The sequence below is a fragment of the Mastigoproctus giganteus genome, chromosome 6 (genome assembly GCF_048544385.1).
Source record: "Mastigoproctus giganteus isolate SK-2022 chromosome 6, ASM4854438v1, whole genome shotgun sequence".
NCBI classification, from domain to species: Eukaryota; Metazoa; Arthropoda; class Arachnida; order Uropygi; family Thelyphonidae; genus Mastigoproctus; species Mastigoproctus giganteus.
In genome coordinates, this window is record NC_143580.1 from 210,824,769 (window position 1) to 210,848,224 (window position 23,456).

The following is a 23,456-nucleotide window of genomic DNA, read 5'->3' on the forward strand; positions in this document are numbered from 1 at the left end:
AAATATCTATTAGAATTCCATCAGTGTGAATTTAGTGTTTTAGAATGGTATTCATTTTTGGTCTACATCATTAGTTGGAAAATTATAGCATGCATATACTTTATGTATGCTATAAAATTCTTTATTACACCAAAAATTGCTAATTTTCCATAGTGTTTTGTTGCTGTTCGGCTCTGTCCACTTCACTGCTCCAAGATTTAGCTATAAAGTAGTTGAGATTGGAATGGTTGGGGGAATAAGATTTGTTTACCGATTTTTTATATTTTAATTCTATTATATTCTTCAATAAAATATCAGAATTATGAATAAAATCTAAAGTTTCTAATTTTAAACAATTTATTGCCTTTTTTCCCCTCCCAAAACACTCTGTTTATATAATAGCCAATTAAAAATGTCCTGCACAAAAATTTTAAATGTAGAATTTCACACAGTTATAACCTGTTGTAAACTATTCAGCTTCACCTGCTGTTTATATAACGATATACTTTATTTAAAAATTACATTGAATGTAATTTCAGAACTTTTATAGTGGAATCTCAAAAACAGTTGAAGTTGCTTGTTACAGATTTATTCATTTGCTCAAGTGCATAATGTGTGCTTTATTATAATAGAATAAAATATAACCATGGAAGGTACATCAATAATCAATATAATACAGAAATATGTGTTATATCTATTGTATAATAATAAGCAAGTAGCATCATTCATTTTTAAACATTTCCCTCGGTATTTACAAAGGGATTTACCTACTTTCCATAGTTATAATTCACTGATTCATGATTTATCATGATCCTTCATATCTCAATTTGAATCATACTAATTTTGATCCCATTAAGTTTTTGGGTTCTGCTGCTGTAACAGAAAAAGGAAGACACCTGTATCAAATTTTATGAGTTTGCTGAAATTGGAGCATCGTTCAATCACCAAGTTTCTCACTAAAGAAGGAAATGGGCCGAAGGCCATTCATGAAAGGATGTTGGCTGTGTATGGCAGCTGTGCACCTTCAGAGTACCGGTGAAATTCTGGTCAAAACAATTCAAGTGGAAAAGAGAGTCCATCGAAGATGATCCACATCCAGGAAGGCCTGTGAGTGTGACCAATCCAGAAATGTCCCCAGCTGTGAAAACCCTTGTGCTGAATGACAGATAAAAGGTGTCCCAAATCTCTAGGGAATGTGACATATCTAAGGGAACAGTTATAACCATCCCCCATGAATATTTAGAAATGACTAAGGTCAGTGCATGATGGGTCCCCAGATTTCTCACCCCTGTGCAGAAGCAATTCAGAGTATGATGTTGTGAGGAGAATTTAGAGCTTTATGGAAGGGATCCTGAAACTTTTATCTCCAGAATTGTTACGAGTGATGAAACATAGGTTCATCACTGGGCTTTCGAGACCAAGCAAGAAACAGTGCAATAGATGCACAAAGATTCTCCTCCATCCAAAAATTTTCAGACCCAAACTTCAGCTAGCAAGATTATGGCCACCCTTTTTTTGGGATGCTGAGGGAATTTTGTACATTCACTACTTGGAACACAGGCAGACAGTCACTGGGGAGTCATATGCATCCCTACTGTATAACCTAAGGGAAGTCATAAAGGAAAAACACCGTGGAAAACTTTCCAGAGGTGTGCTTTTTATTCACGACAACACACCAGTGCACAAGTCACATGCTTTTGCTGCTGCTTTAAGAGACTATGACTTTACAGAACTTACCCATCCACATTACGGTTCGGATCTGGCCCCCAGTGATTATTTCCTGTTTCGACACCTCAAGAAAAACGTATGTGGATGTCGCTTTGCTGATGATAATGAACCGAAAGGTGCTCTTTCTGCATTCTTTGATGGACTGGATAAAATTTTATTTGTCAGGTATTTTCTCATTGGCAACAAAATGGAACAAGTGTATAGAAGTTCGGGGGAGTTACATTGAAAAATAAAAACAGATTTTTGCCTCTATTCCATTTCCTTCATAGGTAGGTAGAAAATTTATTGAACACCCCTCGTATTGTTATATACACTAGTTTATAAAAATTAATGACTTGGTAGTCAGTATTAGAAGTGACAAATGATTCAAGGAAGCAAGCTTAATGTTGACAGTATATTCATATTACATATTCTTTATTATATCTGTAAGTTTGAGATCATGGGTTTTTTTTTTTTTTGGTTTTTTTGGGTTTTTTTTTTATTTATTTTATTTTTTATTTATTTATTTATTTTTTTTTTTTGCCTTTATATTGTTAAGTTTCGTCTTAAAAACTGTGGACTCAGACAACCAGTGTATCTAGTAGAAGATTATGGCTCAAAGTTCCATTTTGGGATACCGGAAAGCTCCTTAGAACAAGCAATAGTAAACAGTCAGGTAGCAGATTTCTTTTTAAATAAATCATTTCATTTTATTAATTGTTGATTTAAAATAATTGTGTGTTTTGTTTAAAATTTTTTTAAAATTAGATTAACATAATGATCATTTCAACCCAACAAATGATTGTGACTGTATTTAAGAATACAGCCTAACATAGTTACAAGTTATACTATTATTGTATGACCACTTTGAAGACATGACTTAAATACATGTCAATAATGGGTGCATTACTATAACAGAAAATTATAACCATAATTATGGTGACTGGAACCATGAGAATTTCCTAAGTAGGTATGTTAGGAAGAAGTGGGATGAGAATATTTATTTGCTTTCAGTTTGAATTTCATACGTAAATGGTTTTTGTCTGCTAGTGTATAATGATTACAGTAAAGGCTGTAACATCAAAATAATTTTCAGATCAGCCATTCACAGGCATGTGAAATTGTGTTTAACATAGCAAAATATATTAAGAAAAGACAAAGTTTATTTGTAAAACAATTAAATTGTCTTGAAGACATAGTGTGTTTCTGTCAACAGTAAAGTCAGTGTTGAAAGAATGTAATAAGAGTCTGAAATTTCTTGACAAGCTGTTATTTTCAATGTTTAAAGAGAAATTTGTTTTTTATGTAGGGCAGCTCCTCAGTGTTAGTTCATTTCTGCTGTTAAAAAAAAAAAAACACTAGTGATGGATGATTTTGAAAAATGTACCAGTCATAGACAGATTCACAAATTTTATCTCATGATGAATAAAATAAAGCCAACCATCAGGAGACTTTTCTCTATTTTGGAAAGAGTTAAACTTCAGAATGGACTTTTCATGGAACAAATGAACAGCTAATTTTGATTAAAAGTAGGAAATAGCAAGTTGGGAAGCTACATATCAAAGAATTGAGAAATACAGAACACAAAGTCATCCTATTGTGTATCTTGGCAGATCTTTCATTCATTCATTCATTACATATAAAAAATGTATACTGGCAGTCACCTCATAAGCAACAATTGAAATGCCTATTGGAAAAGGCTCTTGATTTATAATAGTACATTGGTGGAAGAGATAGTTTTATCAACAATGCAGTAATTTTAGTGTGTAAATAGAATACATGTAATATCACATGTATTCGATTGTGCAAAATCGAATACACATGTTCATATAATGATAATGATAGTTCGTATATTGATATGAACTACAAAAATTTCAACAGATGAGTAGAGCTTCCTCATTCTTTCACAGATATACGTTGTTTCAGTTCCAATCTCAATGATTTCCATTTACAGTTTGCCAAGCTCCACATACTTTTTCTGACAGAATCCCAATTACTGGTTGGCCTCAGCTACTGCTCATCTCAGTTGTCCTAATTATTTGCTATACAATGCCTTTCACTTCAAACATGGTACTTGTGCATATGTCTGCTCTGATATTCCCTGTCAAAGATTTAGTAATTTAGAATTTCCTCTTTTTGATTTTTTTTCTCAGTCTTAAAATCCCTCTATCCCATTCTGTCAGATTCATCTGTTGCCTCTACAACTCTCCTAACACCACTAATCATGTGGAACTTTTAGACTTCCTTTCTCTGAAACTCAGCTTTCTCCAGTTCAGCTTTCCTAACAGTGAAGTGATTTTCCTTCGTAATTTTAATGTTCACAACTGCAGATGGCTTCAGTTTTCTAGTCACATGGACTCAGCTGGGCAAGATGCCTTTGCAGTTACTAATGACTTCACGCATTGTTCATTTACCAGAATACCAGACAATCATAACCACATACCCAACACTCTTGATCTTTTTATTGCAAACAACCCTTCAAAGTACATGGTTGTGACTAGTCCTCTGGGCACCTCAGATCACAACTTGATGATGGTCTCTTCTCTCAAGCTCATTCTCAGCTTCATGTTGTTTGGCATTACAAGAATGCAAATTGGAATGATCTGTGAGATTTTTTTCTTCTTTTCCATGGTTGGATTACTGTTTTAAATCATCTCATGTCGATGTTTGCTCAGATCACATCAGTGAAATTATTTTTGTAGGGATGAAATTCTTTATTCCACACTCTACCTTAAAATCTCATTCTTTATCTAAACCTTGGTTTTTCAATAAATATGCTCAGGTTGTTCAGGGTAAGAATGTTGCATATTGAAATTGGCTTTCATCCAAATCTCCAGGTTCATTTTCTGTCAACACCAAAACGCACAACAATTGTAAAGCAGTTATTAATCAGTCCAAACTAGATTTTGAGCAGGCTAAAAAACTTGTTTCTTGTCCAAATGGTAGTCAGGCATTCTGATCTCTTGCCAAAGCTATTGGCCACAACTTTTTGCCAATCTGTACTCTCACCTCTGTTAAAACTCGTGGTTCTGTTGCCTCCTTATCTAAAGACAAAGCCTACCTGCTTTCATCCTACTTTTCTTCTAATTCTTATTTATTTAGTGAAGATCTTGGTAAACCACCACCTACTATTCCCAATACACAGCACTCAATTCCTCTAGTGGTCATCTCTCAAAAGTATGAGAATTTTGAACAATCTTGACTCCAAAAAAAAATGCTCTAGGTCCTGATGGCATTTCTTCACTTCTCAAAAATTTCATTCCTGAGATTTCTCCTGTTCTGTATCATCTTTTTACACTTTCTTATTCTACTGGCATTTTTCCTTCTGCTTGGAAATTTGCATATATCCTGCCAGTTCCAAAAAAGGGGTACAGATCTCTCTCCCATCCAGTTTTCATCCCATTGCACTTACCTCTACTCTTTTCAGAGTAATGAAGAAATCCATTAACCACTAATTCAGAACTGTCTCAAAACTTTCCATCTATTCAACGATCACCAATGTGGATTCTGTCACTGTCTATCTACTAGTGATATATTGCCATATGTTAACCATGTATGGACAAGTTCAATGGATGAAGCTGTTGCTCTTTATGTTGCTTTCGTGTTTGGCAAAAATATCTTCTAAACAATCCAGGGATTTGCCAACTGTTTTTTGCACCTGGGTATCCAGTTTTCTCTCTGACTGCTCATTGTGGGTGATGACAGTGGCCCTCTGTCTTCTAACTTCTCCACTAAAGTTGGTATTTCCCAAGTTTCAGTCCTTTCTCCCACTCTTTTTCCTCTTTCTAATGACCTTCTTGCATTAACTGGAAATCCTATCAATAGTTTTGCTGATGATAGCACATTGCATTCCATCATCTAATTTGAAAAACCTTGCCTTGCACAGACAGCTTCATCTTCTCGAATATACACCACCAATTCCTTAAATTCTGATCTTCGGGTAAAGAGAACTTAATTAATTTCAATCCTATCTTATATATTGCAAAAATGGTCTACTGCTCCTGTGCTTCTCTTTGATGACACTCAGATCTCTAAAAAAGATCACAACACTGTGCTAGGGGCTACCCTACCTTCAAACCTCTCTCTCTCGGTGTAAGCATATCACAAATATTGCTTCTTCTTCATCCCCTTGACGTGGACAAGTGTACATGGTAAGGGGGACCTCTAGATTAGCATCACAGATCCACTGCCCACAGCTTAGGTTCCAGGCTAACACCATAGGAATCCAGCTTGTTTACCGTGCTGAGATTCATGGAAATTCAGAAAGGGGGATCCTAGTGGTTGAGTGGCCCGGCTTCAACACACTGTTTTGGCCCCTGCTTCGACAAGACGGGTGGTTCTGGATGACTTGGCCAGGATCAGTTGACTAGTGGGTTTGCCTGCAAGGGTCACTGTGTCAGTGCCATGTTCCTACTCTCATGATCCAGGAAACAGGATTCAGGATGGCAAAGGTGCAAGTATAGTGTCTGGGTAGTCTTGGCATCCCACTCCCAAGCACATTTATTGCTTGCTGGATATTGGGTATCCCATTTGGGCTCCGTGGTGGGTGGGGAGCCCAGGCACTAAACAAAAACAACTGTGAATCCTGATACTTTAAATTCTTCTTCTGGGACCCCAACATGGTCCCCACCAGAAAATTATAACACAGAATCAGAAAATGCTACCTCGGCAAAACAACTCAGAACTGAAGATGTATCAGGTCTAGCATCTCGATTACCTGATTATTCATTCCACAAGTGAAAAGCCCTTAGGAAAAATGTCACTATTTTTTATCCAGAAGGGTTTGGAAGGGCTAGCAGACTCGGTCAAACGGCTTTGTTCTGGCAACATCCTAGTCGAGACGAAAACCAATAGGCACTTTGAACAGTTCCTCCGAGCAGCATCTGTTGAGGAATACCAATTGTAGTAACCTCACACAAGGCATTGAACTCATCCCAAGGTGTAATCTCGGAATGGGATCTGCTCAAAGTGTCTGAGGAGGAAATCTGTTCAGAACTAAAAAGTCAAGGAGTGACAGCAGCAAAGTGAATGTTTGTACGTAGGGATGGGAATCTAGTCCTGACTAGGAACGTCATCCTTACTTTTAACACACCACTATCTCCCAATGAGATTAAAGCTGGTTATTTAAACTGCACAGTACAGCCATATATATTCCAAACCCATTAAGGTGCTTCAAGTGCCAGAAGTATGAATATTCACAAATGGCCTGTCATGCCCTTGCATGTGCAAAATGTGGTTCAAAGGACTGTGAGATGACATCATGTAAGGCTGCAAAACCCACCTGCATTAACTTCCAAGGTGAGCATCCTGCTATTTCACAAGTATGTTAGAGGTGGAAGGAAGAAAAGGAAATACAATAACTAAAGGCAGAACAAAACTGAATTTCTCATACCAGGTGGTCAGGAAAGCAGTTAAACCAGTAAGTAGCAGTAAGGCAACATATACCAAAAAGGTTTCCAAGAAATGTTTGATTGGAACTCAAACAGAAATAATTGTACCACTGAAAGAGTCATTCATGCATTGTTCATTTACTGCATTGTTGCATTCATGCATTGTTCATTTACATCACCCACTATTTACTGAGCTCAGAAAAACCAGCACAGAAATTTCATTCAGCTGCCACTCCAATATTGGTACCACCTATTGCTCCAGCATTACCAAAAGTGAGCACTAAACAGTACAGAAAACTGAACTGCCCACATCAGGGCAAAAAAAATGGATGTCGAAACTAAGGAGGTACATGACGATTCAGTCTTGGAACTCTGCAGGGGGTGGGGGGACACAGGACATATCCCTACTCCAAAAAAGATAAATCCGAGATTGAGAAAAGTAAGCCCTCTTACTTACGATGGATCCGTCGGAAGCCAACCAACGGTCCACCAAGCCTGTGTAATGGCTAAATTCCTAGTGGAATTGGCACTTCTGCAAAAGCAAGAACCAATCTGCTTTTGCATACAGGAGACTTATTTAAAGGCAAATGATGACCTCGCCATTCGTAACATTACCATCATTTGTAAGGATACAATTGTGGGTGGTCCTGTTCGTGGAGGAGTCCCAATCCTCGTGGGCGAACCAGATCCCCTTTCAGCCTTTGCAACTTACAACTAGCATAGAAGCTGTAGCAGTTCGCCTTACAGTGGGGGGGGGGTTTCTTATTAACTTTCTGTTCTATTTATTTTCCATCATGCAATTGCCTTCCCCCTTCTTACTTCTTGGGGATTTTAATGGACACTGTGAGGTAGTGGAGACACTCTGTGGAAAGGGACGCATCATAGAGCATATGCTCACTGACAATGGCCTCTCCCTTCTAAATGTGGGAACAAACACCTTCTTCTGCATGCCTATCCATACTTTCTCTGCCATTGATCTTTCTATCTGCTCCCCTTCTCTCCTTCCTTCACTTACCTGGAGGGTGGAAGAAAACCCATATGGAAATGATCACTTCCCCGTAATAACCACCCTAACTAGTAGTAGACCATGTCTGCCATTTAATTTATCGTGGTGGAAGAAATATCAGGCTGACCTGAATGCCTTTCACCATCTGGCAAATCTTGACATCGCTACAGTCAGGAGCCCATCAATGATGCAGTCATGTACTTCACAGAAAGTATTGTCCATGGAGCTGCAATTGCAATTCCAAAATCATCCACCTGGTTTCCACTATTTTCCAAACCTTGATGGAATTCAGAATGCATGGCAGCAAAAAAAAAAAAAAAAAAAAGCACAAAACAAAGCCTGGAGGATATTCTGCTGATATCCATGACTGAAAATTTGATATCATTTAAACGTGCACATGCAAAAGCACGTTATATATCCGAAGGAAATAACATGCCAAAGGAAATATTGGATCTGTTTTACATTTTCCATAACTCAGGCTGCTAGCTCAAAAGTAGTTTGGGATAAGATCCAGAAAATGAAGGAAAAATATCCACCAAGCCCTTCAGTGATCCTCTAGCACAATGGATGTCCAATTGCAGATCAAAACTAGGAAAGGATCCTAGAAATCCAAGTAACTATCATCCTATTGCTCTGACAAGCTGTTTGTGCAAGGTCCTGGAAAGAATGGTAATGTTTGTCTTGTATGGTATTTGGAAACCAATGGTCCACTTTTCAGGACACAGTGAGGCTTCTGAAGAAACAGATCCACCCTGAATCATTTAATCTGACTTAACTTACATTCGTGACACTTTTATGAAATCTGAGTATTTGGTAGCAATTTTCTTGGATATTGAAAAAGCATACAACACAGCCTGGTAATTTGGCATATTATAAGACCTCTATAACTTTGGTCTTATGGGTAACCTTCCTCTGTTTATTAAAAACTTTCTCTTGAATCACCAATTTCAAGTCTGTTTAGGATCCACACTCTCTCTCATGTGTTTTGTCAGGAGGAGGGAGTCTCACAAGGATTCATTCTAAGTCACACTTTTCACAATTAAAATAAACTCTTTTACAGAACGACTTCCACCCTCAGTAAACAATGCCATCTACATTGATGATTTTACTATATTTTGTCATTCATGCAATATGAAGGTCATTGAAAGGCAACTGCAGAAAACCATTGATCACCTCATATCTTGGTCTTTGGCGAATGGGTTCAGATTTTCATCACAGAAGACTGTTTGTGTACACTTCTGTTGCAAACGTAATCTTCATCCTGACCGTAAGGCTTGGGCAAAACAACATCCCAGTAGTAGCAGAAGTAAAATTCCTTGGCTTTATTTTCAACAAAAATCTGACATTTCTACAACATATTTGTCACCTTAGGACAAAGTGTGTTAAAGGGCTTAACATCCTTCATGACCTTTTGTCAACTTTGTGGGGCACAGATCATTCTACCCTTCTTCATCTCTACCAAGCCCTTGTCCATTCCAAACTCAATTGTGGGTCTCACGTTCTGCTAGAGATAGTGTACTTCAGTAGTTAGATCCAGTCCACCATCTGGAGCCACTGGAGCATTTTGCACATCTCCTGTCCAAAGCCTACATTGAAGCAAATGACCATCTTTATCTCTTTGACGTAAACAGTTATCTTTACAGTATGCTTTTAATTTGAAATCCCTGCCTGATCTTCCCCCGTTGGCATCAGTTTTCAAGCCACAATGAGAAAATCTCTATAGCATCCGTAGAACTTTCAGCAGACCTTTTAGTATTCAAATCCAAGGGCTGTTAAATGAAATAAACATTACAGTAAACAAAGTTGCCCTGTTACCAAGGCAATTCCTTCCATCCTGGTATGCTCATCTTCTAACTTGTAACTTCTCCCTAAAGATTTGAGAGAAGGCTACTGCACCACCACCAGTTGTCTACCAGCAACTCTGCACAAAAAGTTTGTGCATCGAGCACAGTATTCTGACTTCCTGCCAGTCTATACAGGCTCCTTGATATATGGGATCTGCTGTTGTCTTTCCACACAAAACAGTATCCAGTAAGATTCCAAAAGAAACTAGCATTTATACTGTAGAGTTGCATGCAATAGAAATAGCCCTTGATCACATTAAAAATAGCAATTACCAAAGGTATATTATATATAGTGATACATCAAGCATGTTGCAAGCTCTATTATTGATGAGGTATAACCCTCATCTGGTCCTGTCCCAGATCCAGCAAATGCTTTTTTCTCATGTTGAATCAAAATTTGATATGCGCTTCTGCTAGATCCCAAGCCACATTGGGATTCGGAGAAATGAAATAGCTGATACCTCGGCTAAATCAGCCATGTCCCTGGATAGCCTGTTTATAGGCTACCAAAAATTTTTGTATTGGCTTTATTTTGACTGGTGCATTTGACTTGCCTGAGCTGCCAATGTGCCATCAAACACAAAATCAACCAACTTCCTCTTCATCTAAATAATTGGATTTTCTCTTTAACTCTTGGTATTACTTTTCTTCTAAACAACTACCTCTGTGCAAATCTCAAATCCATTCTGCTGTGGAATATCGTTCCCACATTTTGGATAATACACCCAAAACCTCTGCCAAGCTTCGAAACTCCGTTAAAAAGAGGGCAGTCAGATTAATTAATGACCCATCTCTTCCAAAGTGTCTCCACTCTTTGTCTCATAGACCATTTCTGCTGCATGCTTTTTCTGCAGATATTTCCATGGGCACTGTTCTTCTTAGCACATGCTGCAACCAGTCAGCATTGATTTATTGTTGTACTTCCAACTTAGAGACCCTAATTTCTTCTTCCTCATTTATCCCTTGGACTTCTAGTCTAATGTCAACATTTTTTTTGTCTTCTCAACCGTCAACCCACTTATGATACTATTATAAGTTGTAATACCTTATGTGTTTGGAGTTTCCATTAAAAAAATATTTGTTGGATTTAGCATCCAGTTCTGTCTTCATAATGGACAGTGCAAGCTATTAATGTGTGCAAGTTAGTAAAAAAATACAAACACATCTCTGAAAAAGATATCATGGAATGGTTATGAAAAAAAATACACAAGTAATGTGTATGTGAACCAAACCTTAGAAAACCACTGCTTTTGAATATTGTGCAGTTGCAGCCATTTTAACCTAAATATAAACAGGCAAGATAATTTCAACCTGTGAGCATAACATTTTGTGGATTTAACCACGTCATTCTTACTTAAATTCTATTGAATTAGTATGGAGTTATGTTAAAGGATGGGTAGCAAAAAATAATGTCTCAGTTACTGTCTCGGTAATGTGCAAAAATTTTTATGAAATGCAGTTCTCACAATATATCCTGGTGAAATGAAAAAAATGCTGCAATCATGTGATGAAAATAGAGGACACATACTGAAATGCCGATGGTCTTCTGGATTCAGCCATTGATAATGTTATTATTTCCCTAAACTGTGATTCAGCTGACTCTGATACCAATATCATTTGGGAAGAATTGGAAAATGAACTGCAGTAGAATAAAAAGCAAGCACACTTGTTGTTTTTGTTAGTGTCAGTCTGATTATTGTCATCAGGTGAATAATTAATTGTGTGTGTGTAAACTATCTATAAAATTCCAATCAATTTTCAGTACAAAATTGATGTTTTGCAGCATCTCCTGTAACTGCTACCTAATGCCCCTAAAATTATAATGTAGCATTGCCTTATTTATGAATGCAACCACATAAAAGAGCATTCACTTTTTTAAGAGTAGAGATAACCTATTTGATCTAATATATATATATGTAATAAATCAGAATATAATGTATTAATGACAAGTGGTTGTAGTGAATAGTAAAAGCTTAAAAAGAATGATGATTTAAAAAGTAATGATATATTAAAATATTGGGATGGTTTATGGACAAGAGGCACAGTGAACCAATTATAAAGTGCAGGTCCACTTTATTTTTAACTATTTACATGAAACTTCGCATAATTGGGGCAGCCACTTAAACGGGCCAAAGTGCACTAGTCCCAATGTGTCCCAAATAACCGGAATCCACTGTAAATAAATAAATAAATTTTCTGTTTATACTCCGGACGACCAAACGGTCAGAGGAGTTCACAAGATACACAGAATACAAGAACCAGCACCGCATTCAGCAGTCACAGGCTTGAACCCCGGTCACTCAAGGCACATGTACTTATGCACCCACGCGCCTGACCACTAGGCTACGGCGGCCTTTTGTACCTGAACGGCGGCCATGTTGTTCCTGAACAACATTCCACTATCAGTGATCAAAAGCTTTTAATTTTTGCTCTGACAATGGATACAAAATTAAATTATTATTATCATTAGCCATATGCTGCAAGGAAGCCTGAGGCTTTTGTTGAACCAGCCCAGAAAAAAATTTTCAACACGTCTAAACTCTATACAGTTTGTCTATTAAAATTAAACATTAAACATACTTAGAACTATTTCATCCATGCATTAAGTTGCAAACATATCATTACAGCTGTAGATATCTCTTGTTAGATTCCAATTGTATTACAGCGTACCACTTTATGCTTCAGCCAAAGTGTTCTCCTAAAAAAAAATTTATCTTGAAATAAATGCACTTCACCTGTGTAAAGTTTAAAATCTATTTATTACTAATAGAATCCAATAATGTTACGTTTTTGCAGATTCAGCCAAAAACGAAAAAATATAAACTTCCATATCACCAGCTGAAAGTTTGTTCTGACAATCAGCTACCCACTGCTGTAAGCAAATTTCCACACATCTGTCTCCAAGCATCCTTCCTCAGTTTGAATTTATGTCCCTTTATGTGTGTAATCTAAGCAAGAGGAAGGATGCCTTCAGCACTGGGCTTACCCAATGCATTCAAAGTCCTGAACATCTCAATCAGATCTCCTTGCATGTGCCTAGTCTCCAGATGCTCCAATTTGCAGAACTGAAATCTTTACTGGTAAAAGCACCCTTTTGTTCCTCTCACTAATCTCATTTCTCTTCTCTGTGCCCGATCCAACAGATCCACATCCTTCCTGAAATGAGTTTTCCAGATCTGTATGCAATATTCAAGTTGTGGCCTAACCATTACCTTATACAATGGAAAAATTATCTCTTTATTCTTTGCTGTAAAAATCCTGTATGCCTTCGACAAAACCCCATGAGTCCATGAGTCCATGTGACTATCCCAACAGTCCAATTACATTGCTCGGAGTACTTCATGTCTGACTGCACAGTTATTCCCAGGCCTTTTCTCTACTACCTTGTATGTGATACCATACAGTTGGTATGTTATTTTTAGATTTTAGGATTAATACTGTCCATGTGTAGTACCTTGCATTTTTTTTTTTCAATATTAATTTTTTTAGATCTTTTGCAACATACCCTGATTACTGCCATTAACCAGTTAGCTAACCCTTGTGTTATTTGAAAATTAGACTTTAAGCCTGATAATGCCTTCATCAGTGTCATTAATAAATATTGAAAACAGCAATGGGTCCAACATTAACTAGTCCAGTGCCCATTGATAACCACTCTTCTCCCACTCAATCATTCCTTTATCTGTAGCAGTAACTTGCCCTTAATGCCACACTGCTCCAATTTGTATAATACTCTTTTTTTTTTTTTTCTTCTTTTTTTTTTTCTTCTTTTTTTTTTATCTGTAACAGTATCAAAAGCTTTTCTGAAATCTAATTTTATGATTGCCCCTTTACAAATCCATGCTGTGCATGCTGTTTAACTGCATTCCTTCTAGATGGTCCTGCATGATGGCACTCCATTAGTTTCCTTGGAACAGAAGTCCAGCTTATAGGTCTGTAATTACTCACTTCACTCTTTTTATGTTCCCTTCTTGAATTGCAGAGATATTTGTATATCTTCAGTCATCAGGAACCTCTCCCAATTCCAAAGATGCTCTCATAATTATGACTGAAGATTTGCTTACCTCTTTTGTTACCTGTCTTAATATAATTGGATAGATCCCATCTGCCCAGTTGCCTTATTTACTTTTAGCTTCAACAACTTCTCCTCCACATTACTCTGAATTCACAAATCAGTTACCTCCCAGTTAGAATTTGATATTGATATTTGATAATCTGGCATTCCCATCCCTAATAATTTATTCACATCTGAACGCAGATGCAAAATATCTGTTCAGTTTGTCAGCAACCTGAACAGGACCATCAACAATTATACCTTTCATATCTAGTGGACCAATGTGATTCATCTTTTTTTGCTACTAGTGTTAACATAAGTAAACTAATTTATACTTACTGTAGGTTTCTGTATCCGCTGATAATTTATACTCATGTATTTTTCTTCTCTGCCACTTCTAATCAGTTCATCTGACCTCACTTAGGTTTATGTCTTGAATAGTGGCACTCTCTTAGTTGTCTATTAAAAAAACCTATAAACTTCTACAATCTACAAATGCTTCCATTTAGAATTTGCAGCTGGTGACATCACCATTTGGCCCCATGAAAAGAATTCAAAAACTATCTGAGACCATTGTAGTCACCTTTATGAATGCTGTAATAACCCTCTCCTTTACCTTTGACACTAGTTGTATCTTTAATCAGATCCCACATCAGTACAATGTGATTACTTCCACCTGGTAGTTTCTTTATCGAAATTCCTATTGGATGAAACATCACTGCTACTAATCAAATCAGGATTATTGATTTCTCTTATCACATCTTCAGCATGGTGGTTTAGCATCCACCAAATCCAGAACTGCTTATTTCTTTGTGTGACCAGCGGATAAGTTCTAGTCAATATCTGGAAAGTTAAAATACAGGTAACCCTCGTATAATACGGTACTTCTACACCATGGTTTTGCTTTAAGATAATTGAAAAATTGCGACAATCCTTGCACAACACAGTTTTGCTCTAACACAGTTAGAGAACTGCGGCAAACCTCATATAACATGGTATTTTTGAGTTTTTATGTGGGGAAAGCCCTGCTATTATGTTGGATGTAATTTTGAAACATTTCCATTCTTTTTTGTGAATCCCTGTTCTTCGCTTGCTAGTTGTTATGCAAAAAGAATTATTGAGAAATCCCTGTATTTTATTTTGTTGTGAAATCCCCATGTTAGGTTCTGTGCTGTTGAACTTGTGCTTGTTTGAGATCATAAAAATTGTGACTTTGAAGTGTGCAGTTCATGACCTTTAAGGTTTTTGTAAGGTTATTTTGGTTTTTATTTGATTGTTTATAATTTTTTCTGGGTATATATTACTAAACTTTGTTCTTGAAAACCATATTTGAATAATTTCTTTCTTGTGAATTAAATTCCAGCCATAAATTATGCCTAAGGAAAGTAAAAAAGCACCCAAAAGAAACTTTATTTCTCTATAATCAAAAATACAAAATTTGGATTATCTTAGAAAAGGGGGAAAGGTATTGTAAGTTGCAAAAGGTTTAAATTTAAATGAAGGAACAATCCGGACCATAAAGAAAAATGAACGGAAAATTAGAACTGCTGTTGCTGCAGAATCTTTCATTTCCACAAATATGACAGCTTGTTCCCGAGCACCAATAATTGAGAAACTGTAAAAAGCGTTACGTTATACATAAAGGTAACCCTCGTGTTATACGAGGGTTACCTGTACCCCATTATATGACAATCTGATTTATTGACCCACTCTGTATTCATTATACTCATCACAGTATTGCATATGACACACTTCTACTTTGATTTTTGTTTTCCCAGTGCTTATGTCACATCAAACTATTACCATTGCACCTGACACCCATGTCAACTGGGTGCACTGCCTTAGATTCTATGTGCTTATTAATTAAGAGTATACCTCCCTTCCACTCACCTTTTCTGTTCTTTCTGTACACTTTTACTTACCATATTCATATTCCACATTCCTCGTGTGAGTGGTACCATGCATCTCCCATATCCCTCTAATGTCTGTTTACATCAAATTCATCAGATTTGTTACTATACTCATAGCATAGTATATATGCAAGTATACATGCAACTGTTTTGCTCTTAGTAACCTTAACACAGTTGCTTATTGCATTAGTATGCCCAGAAGGCTCTGTAATCCCTGACATATTGCTTTTCATGCTGCTGCATGTCCCAATAGAAGCAGTGTAGTAAGAATCACTTTCACTTCTGTGTTTATTGTTAAATTTTAATTTTAGTCTGTAATCTAAGCAAAGTAATTTTAGTCTTAATTTAATCCAAAATGCCAAACTGACAACTATTTATGCATATAGCTGTATATGCTTGTATGCTTGACTAGGAACAAGACTTCTTCACTATTATTTGATTGGTAAAATTTGTAGGATTAACTATTAAGTAATGACTGACAGCAGTTAGGATTAGGTAAAGCTTTCCAGGATTAGACTCTAGATTGCTTCTAGGCTGTGACCCTTTATTAATATTTTTGGTGGATTTCTTTTTTTAATTTTTTTAATTGATTCGGGACTGTTTTTGAATATATATATATGTTTTTTATCTATCTGCATCCTTTGTTTTGGTTTATATTGTTTTCTATTGTATAACCTATCTGTTATTAAAACTGAATTTTGGGAAAACATCCAACTATGTCCCTCTGTCTGTGAGTGAAAATTTTTTACTCTGCTATTTGCTACATCAATATTTTATGTTCTTTGACTCTCACAAAAAATTCCTAATTGTTCTAGTAGCTCAACGTAATCATAACTTTGATCACAAGAGCCGAGATTTGGGTGAAATGGTGAAGAATAAGAGGTGTTTTTTTTTATTTATTTATTTATTGTTTTGGTTCCTTAATACTGTATCTGGTTATTCTTTTTTGATATTTGTTCACTTATTTGAGGATATGTATGGAATATATTATGAAACAACAGGGATTACCTTTATTTTAGTTATAGGAAGCTTCTTTTCCAACCAACTCTCCTGGTCCAACGTGCTAATAATTCTTTGGGAAGGCGATATCAATTTTACAAAACATGTGCAACATCTTCCCCACTGTCAGAACCGTAGTGTTCAGACCCCTCAGTCTCAACCTTGAGCACTCAAGACTTCTGTCTTCAAACACCATACCTCTGGCAGCAAGGAAACCATTATGTGGATTGACATAAAATTAAATTTTGAAGGTCTAATCCGCTTAATAAATATGGACCGATTATTTTCTTCGGTCCAGTAGCTTGACATTAGAGTTAAATTTAGGGGTCTAAAAAAGTTTAATGGATATGGGGGGGGGGGAGGGGGTTATTCTCTACATTCCTTAAGTCGGACTAGAACTTTTTGGGGCGTCATGTTCACAGGAATAGAGCAACTCACAATTAATCCGAAACTTTTGTCTTATGTTGTAGTGTTTGTTCTTCACGCATGCATATAAGTGACCAATCGTCGGACAATAGGAATAGTATGGAATATGTATAAATTGGATGTTGTTTTAATCTCAGGGATAGTGGGGTTGAATTTTTCTTCTGTAATTTGATGGTTATGTTTATGAATCTGCTAGGATACCCATTGTTCTTGATGGTGTGATATATATTTATCGCACATCAAGGACCATCTTCACACCTTCAGGAACAAATGCAATAGGCTCTCAAAAATTAATCTTTTAAAAAAGGGAAAGTAGAGAATATAAAAATGGGTAGTTCAGCAAGCTCAGACTTTGAATTTTATTTAAATTTTATCTAAACTTTGTTCAGATTAAAGATTAAATTTTAAATTTAACAATAAAGATGATTAAAAAGTAAACCATCATATTTATAATTTTGTGGTCACTGATGAAACAGAGGAGAAAACATACGTGAAATGTATGATTGTCAGATTCTATTAGTAATAAATCTATGTTAATTTGTTGCAAGACGATTCACTATATACAACGATTTGGTAAACCACAGTTTGGTGTATGTGACAATTTGGTGCACAACAGCTCGCTGTATATGACAGATTGGGTAAAAGACAATTGGTGGCTACGACATTTTGGTGTATGTACAATTCAGTGTATTACACAGAGAGTCACCATTTACAGAATAGCATGTTTTAAAAAATAAAGTGCCATACTCACTAAATTGTTGTAGCCATCAAATTATCTTGTAAAAACAATTTGATGACTGTTACATCAAAAATGCTCTCCACAAGTTAAATATCAACCACCATAGAGCACTTTACACTATGATAGGAGCTTTCAGAACCTCTCCCATATATAGCTTATATGCAGAAGCAATGGAACTTTCATTATTCGATGAAAATTACTTCTTGGTATCTATGCAGGAATAATATGAAAGCATGCCTTCTCACCTTAACTGGAAAATTTTATTTGATCTACAATGGGGTGTTAGATATGATTGCAAACCGAACAAAAATTGGCTGATTCTTCATTCCTCTTCAGCCAATTTTCATTCCTCTCCATCTCTACAGGAAATGTAACCTCTGAGCTTTCTTGGCTGGATACCATTGAATTTTAACATAGACCCTATTCCCTCTCTCCCTCCCTCTCTCACACACAACAGCATAAAAAATTTTTCAGCACTCAACTTGAAACAGTTACATGCCTCTCATCTTAGTGCCGAAAACAATAATAGGTAACAGATATACACAGATGGACCTAAGATAGAACACTTAGTAGTAGATGCAGCAACAATGTTTCTGAGCTTCCAGATTTCAAAATCCATTCCAATCATCACTAGTATACATCCATAGCCAGTTTGACTAATTTGTATGCAGTCAAACTGGCTATGGATGGTATAAAAAGGCATCACCTTTTCCCCCTTTATATATATATATATATATATATATATATATATTGACCCTTGTGTGCTACAACTGCTCTTACAGGAAACAGCCTTACTGTGCATCCTTTAACAAATCACGTTAGTTCGTTAGAAACAAAATCAAGGAATTATATAAACCAAATTAAGATATAATGGTATGTTGACTTCCCGGTCGTGTGGGTATTAACTTTCATCAGTTATAATGCTGAATTTTTGTTTTAAAGTGACATTACCATGAATTTAAAATGAAATTTATAAATAAATGTGTTAAAGGTTAATTATTTAATTTTAGATATGTGATGGTTTTATGATTAAAAGAACAAAGAATCAAAAGGAGTCTGTAGCATACCTCACCATAATGACACAAAGCCTTAAAACCTTATATATGGTAAGTTGACTTTTAGAATAAGGTTATTTATAGTCCACAAAAAATTTAATAACCACATTCCAATTCATTTTTATGTGAAAATATCAAATGAGGCAGAGATTAAATTATAATATTGACTTGCTTTTAACTGAGCATTTAACTATTTTTTGAATATAAAAATACCCACGTACATAAATGGAAATTTTATGTTGATCTAGGTTGTAGAAAATCATGAGCATATAATTAATTTAGTCTAAATGGCATGATATTTCAAATATGAAAAGTTTTGATTATTATTTTTTCCTGACTTTTAGAAGATGCAGAATAAGTGGAAGTGGATCCTTGCATCATTATGCCATTTCAGCACTGTGTTCAAGTATCCACTGTTACAAGTCTGCCAGCCCCACGTGTCAATTGTTTTTGTGACTGAGATTTCTCTGTGTTTAAAATGTGATCTTCTGCAGTAATATAGTTATTGTTTATTTCTAGTGTTCTTTAAATTTTCTTTGATTGTTTATTAAAGAAATTTTGAAATTTATCCTGTATCAAAGAACACAAGAGCAGTGCCACAGAGTGACCAAGTGAAAGCGATTAGTAAGGTTAATATGCAATATAAAAACCAAAAGAAAGAGGACTTTCCTTTCCCGGAATTTCCGTTGGGATTATTAATATAAAATAAAGTCCTCTTTCTTTTGGTTTTTATATTGCATATTAACCTTACTAATCCCTTTCACTTGGTCACTCTGTGGCACTGCTCCTGTCTTCCCATGATGGGCCAGAAACCTGTGTGTCGGTGACAATCCTCAGGGCCAAAAGGAGCAAAATGATCTCCATAAATATTAAAGAATTACAAAATAACAATCATACACCAACTTACCACATGATGGATGATGCATAGTTATGTTCTATCAAGTGTCATTGATTTAAATAATATAAGAGCTCCTATGTATTTTATATTGCACTCTGTACAAGACCAGTCTGAATACACTTTCACCAAGTTCAGAAATGCATAATGCCTTTATCCTGTAAGACTCCGGTGCCTCCGTAACCAGGTGGGAAGGAGAAGCAGTGCAGTAGCACACGCTTCTTGATTAGACCGGGGTTCGAGCCCGTCACCACCAAATATGGAGGATGCGGAAAAGTCAGGGAATGACCACCGCATATTCCCGGAGCAATATGGCCTTGGTTGCTAATGTCCCTAAAAACCAAATACAACATCCTGTAAAACTCAAAAGCCAAACAAAAGTGTTAACACCCCACTCACTGTTCACAATTACTGCTCTTATCCAAAGTCCTCTGATGGCACTGCTCCCTTAGATATTGAGTAAATCTGCTCATCAGGTATGGATAATAAAGGACAAGCTGACCAAGAAGAACAGGTTCTTGAACTCTTCACAGGAAGAGATGAATACAGCAGGCCCCCGTTATAACGCGGTTCGCTTTACGCTGATTCGCTATAACGCTGTTCTTATATTATAACCCGTATCTGACTATAACGCTGTCACAGATCACTATAACGCTCTTTTACAGATTACATTTTTGACATATTTAACGAAATCGTTTCATTTGATGGAGTCGATAGCTTGAAAATGAATAGCAAAACAGCATTAAAACGTTTCCCACGCCGACTTGAGGAATTTTCCCACGCTCAGTGAAATTTTCTCGCACGCTAATTTAATTGCAGTACAGTGACTTGTTACGTAGTTCCGAGATCAACATTTTAAAAAAATGATCAAATATATTGCTTGTAATATTTGCGTTATATGCATTTATCCGAAGTCTAGTCATCACTCAGTACAGTATTAGACATCGTGCGTAACGGAAAGTTTACTTGAACATTGTATCATAACTAATTCAACCAACGCAGTTATATTTTCGAAGAGCTAATAATGACCAACAGGAATGAAAAAGCAACAACGTCTGGACGCAGTACGAAGACTATAAATGTAAGAAAAAGACTGAATTTGAAAATTAAATTAGACATTTTGAAGCGAATCGATTCCGGTCAACGACAAGCGGATGTGTGCCATAATTTAGGACTTGCAAGTTTAACTGTAAGAACAATTATAAAAAAATAAAGAATTAATTTTAGCAGCAGGAAAGATAGCTGTTCCACTGCAAGCAACTAGGGCTAGGCCTATTAGGATTGAAATGGAAAGACTAACTAATTTTATTGAAGATAATATACAATGCAGAATTCAGTTAAGTTAAATATTAAAAAAAAAAAAAAAAAAGAGAGAGAGAGAGAAAGAGATTAGCCAATATGATGATCTGAAGAAAACTCACCTAAAAAAAAAAAAAAAATGTGGAACCATTTAAAACTGGTAAGGGCTGGTTGAATAGATTTAAAATCTAGGGAGAAGCTGCTAGTGCAGATCAAGGAGCCGAAACTTTCAAAAAAGAACTTGTTAAAATTATTGAAGAGGGGTATTATGTGTTATACTTCTCAACAAGTTTTTAACATAGATGAAGCAGGACTTTTGTGGAAACGAATGCCTTGAGAAGTTTCATATTGAAAGAACAAAAAACATGCCAAGTTTCAAAGCGGCAAAGGATCAGTTGACTTTATTGTTGGGTGGTAACGCTGCGGGCCATTTAAAATTAATACCCCCTTTTAGTTTATTTGGAAGAGGGCCAAAGTTCAACTCAAAATCCACACATTTTTCATGATTAAATTCATCCATTAAATTAAATAAATTAAATTCATTATTTTAATTGGAATTTTAAGTTTACTTTTGATACGCAAGTAGTTACCACATAATTATATTTATGTAATGCAGAATATTTTATATGTACAAATATTTGAATATTAAATATTTTGACCGACATTTGTGCATCTTTTCATTACCGTTTATTATTGATTAGGAAATATCCTATGGCACCGACCGCAGCTCACAAATACACATGTTACCTTATGGGAAAGCGGCGCTCGCTTAGCGCGGATTCACTTAGTGCTCTGTTTTTCCGGAACGAATGATCAGCGTTAAGCGGGGGTCACCTGTACACTTAAAGCCATACTTCCTGAACAAATTGTCAAAATCTGATCATTGTAAAACTTCAACCCCACGTCCTCAAAACAAACTGGGGATCACGCTAAATCTAAATAATGCCCACTTACTGTCAGCAGACGTATAGAGAAATATGGCAGTAGTCCTGATGATATTCAGAATCTTGTGCAGTATAACCAGGTTATCACTGGCTGCTTACAAAAGACAAATTTAACACATGTTTACACATCACTAAAAAAATGCTTATTTATTGGAATGATTGGTATAGAGAAATATGGCAGTAGTCCTGATGATATTCAGAATCTTGTGCAGTATAACCAGGTTATCATTGGCTGCTTACAAAAGACAAATTTAACACATGTTTACGCATCACTAAAAAAAATGCTTATTTATTGGAATGATTGTATCTAACAGGGTGGCCAGTTCACCTCATGGAGAAGAATTTGATCAGTTTCCCATATTCCTTCCAGGTCAATAAGATTGCAAAAAAATCTGTAAGCCCTATTGTCTCTTTCTATTTACCTCCTAAGCAAGATATCTTTTTTTTTTTTTTTTTTTTATGTGAACCCCAAACACGAGAGGTATTAGAACCTATAGTACTTAGTACCGTGCTTGGGTTGGAGGTTGAGAAGACGAAAGAAGATATTTGTTGACATTGGACTTGAACTTCTGTAGATTGTAATTTTCAGGAAATACATATGAAGGAAGATTGTTCCAGAAAACGGCAGTTGAATGAATAAATGAGAAAGATGAAAAGTTGGTTCTGTGTGTTTGAAGTTGGACAGTAAATGGACGTTGGCTGGTGGCGGCACGTGTTTGGACTGTTTTGAAAGAGAGAGTGGGAATTATAGAAGCCAATTCAGAAGAACAGTGCCCATGGAAGTATCTGTAGAAGAGGCATGCAGCAGAAACAGTACGTCTATAAGAAAGCGAGTGGAGAGACTCTGTTAGAGATTAATCATTAATTAACCTAACTGCCCTCTTCTGAATGGAATCAAGAAGCCTAAGAGAAGTTTTAGGGGACCACCCCCAGATGTGGGAACAATATTCCATGGAAGGGCGGATTTGTGATTTATACAGAGTGAGCAGCTGTTTGGAAGAAAAGTAACGCTGAGAGCAAAAGAGAAAACCAAGTTTTTTAAATGCAGAGGAAGCAATATTTGTAATGTGCTTGTGCCAAGAGAGATTAGAAGTCAGGGTAATCACCAAAAGAGATATATCATTTTGCCTAGAAATCGGAGTGTCACTAAAGATAAGCATAGGAGCAGAAGAATCCTTTTTGCGAGATATAAGACAAGATTGAGTTTTA

At 36.1% G+C, this 23,456-nt stretch overlaps 1 protein-coding gene across 1 annotated transcript in view; it reads left to right on the forward strand.

Moving 5' to 3' along the window:
- The window catches only part of mus81 (mus81 structure-specific endonuclease subunit), a 174,323-nt gene that overhangs the window by 96,816 nt on the left and 54,051 nt on the right, over window positions 1-23,456 (forward strand). The window contains exons 6-7 of the mRNA XM_090376390.1: window positions 2,246-2,362; window positions 19,065-19,160. Coding sequence (XP_090232516.1) covers window positions 2,246-2,362; window positions 19,065-19,160 — 213 coding nt within the window. The remainder of the gene's footprint in view (window positions 1-2,245; window positions 2,363-19,064; window positions 19,161-23,456) is intronic.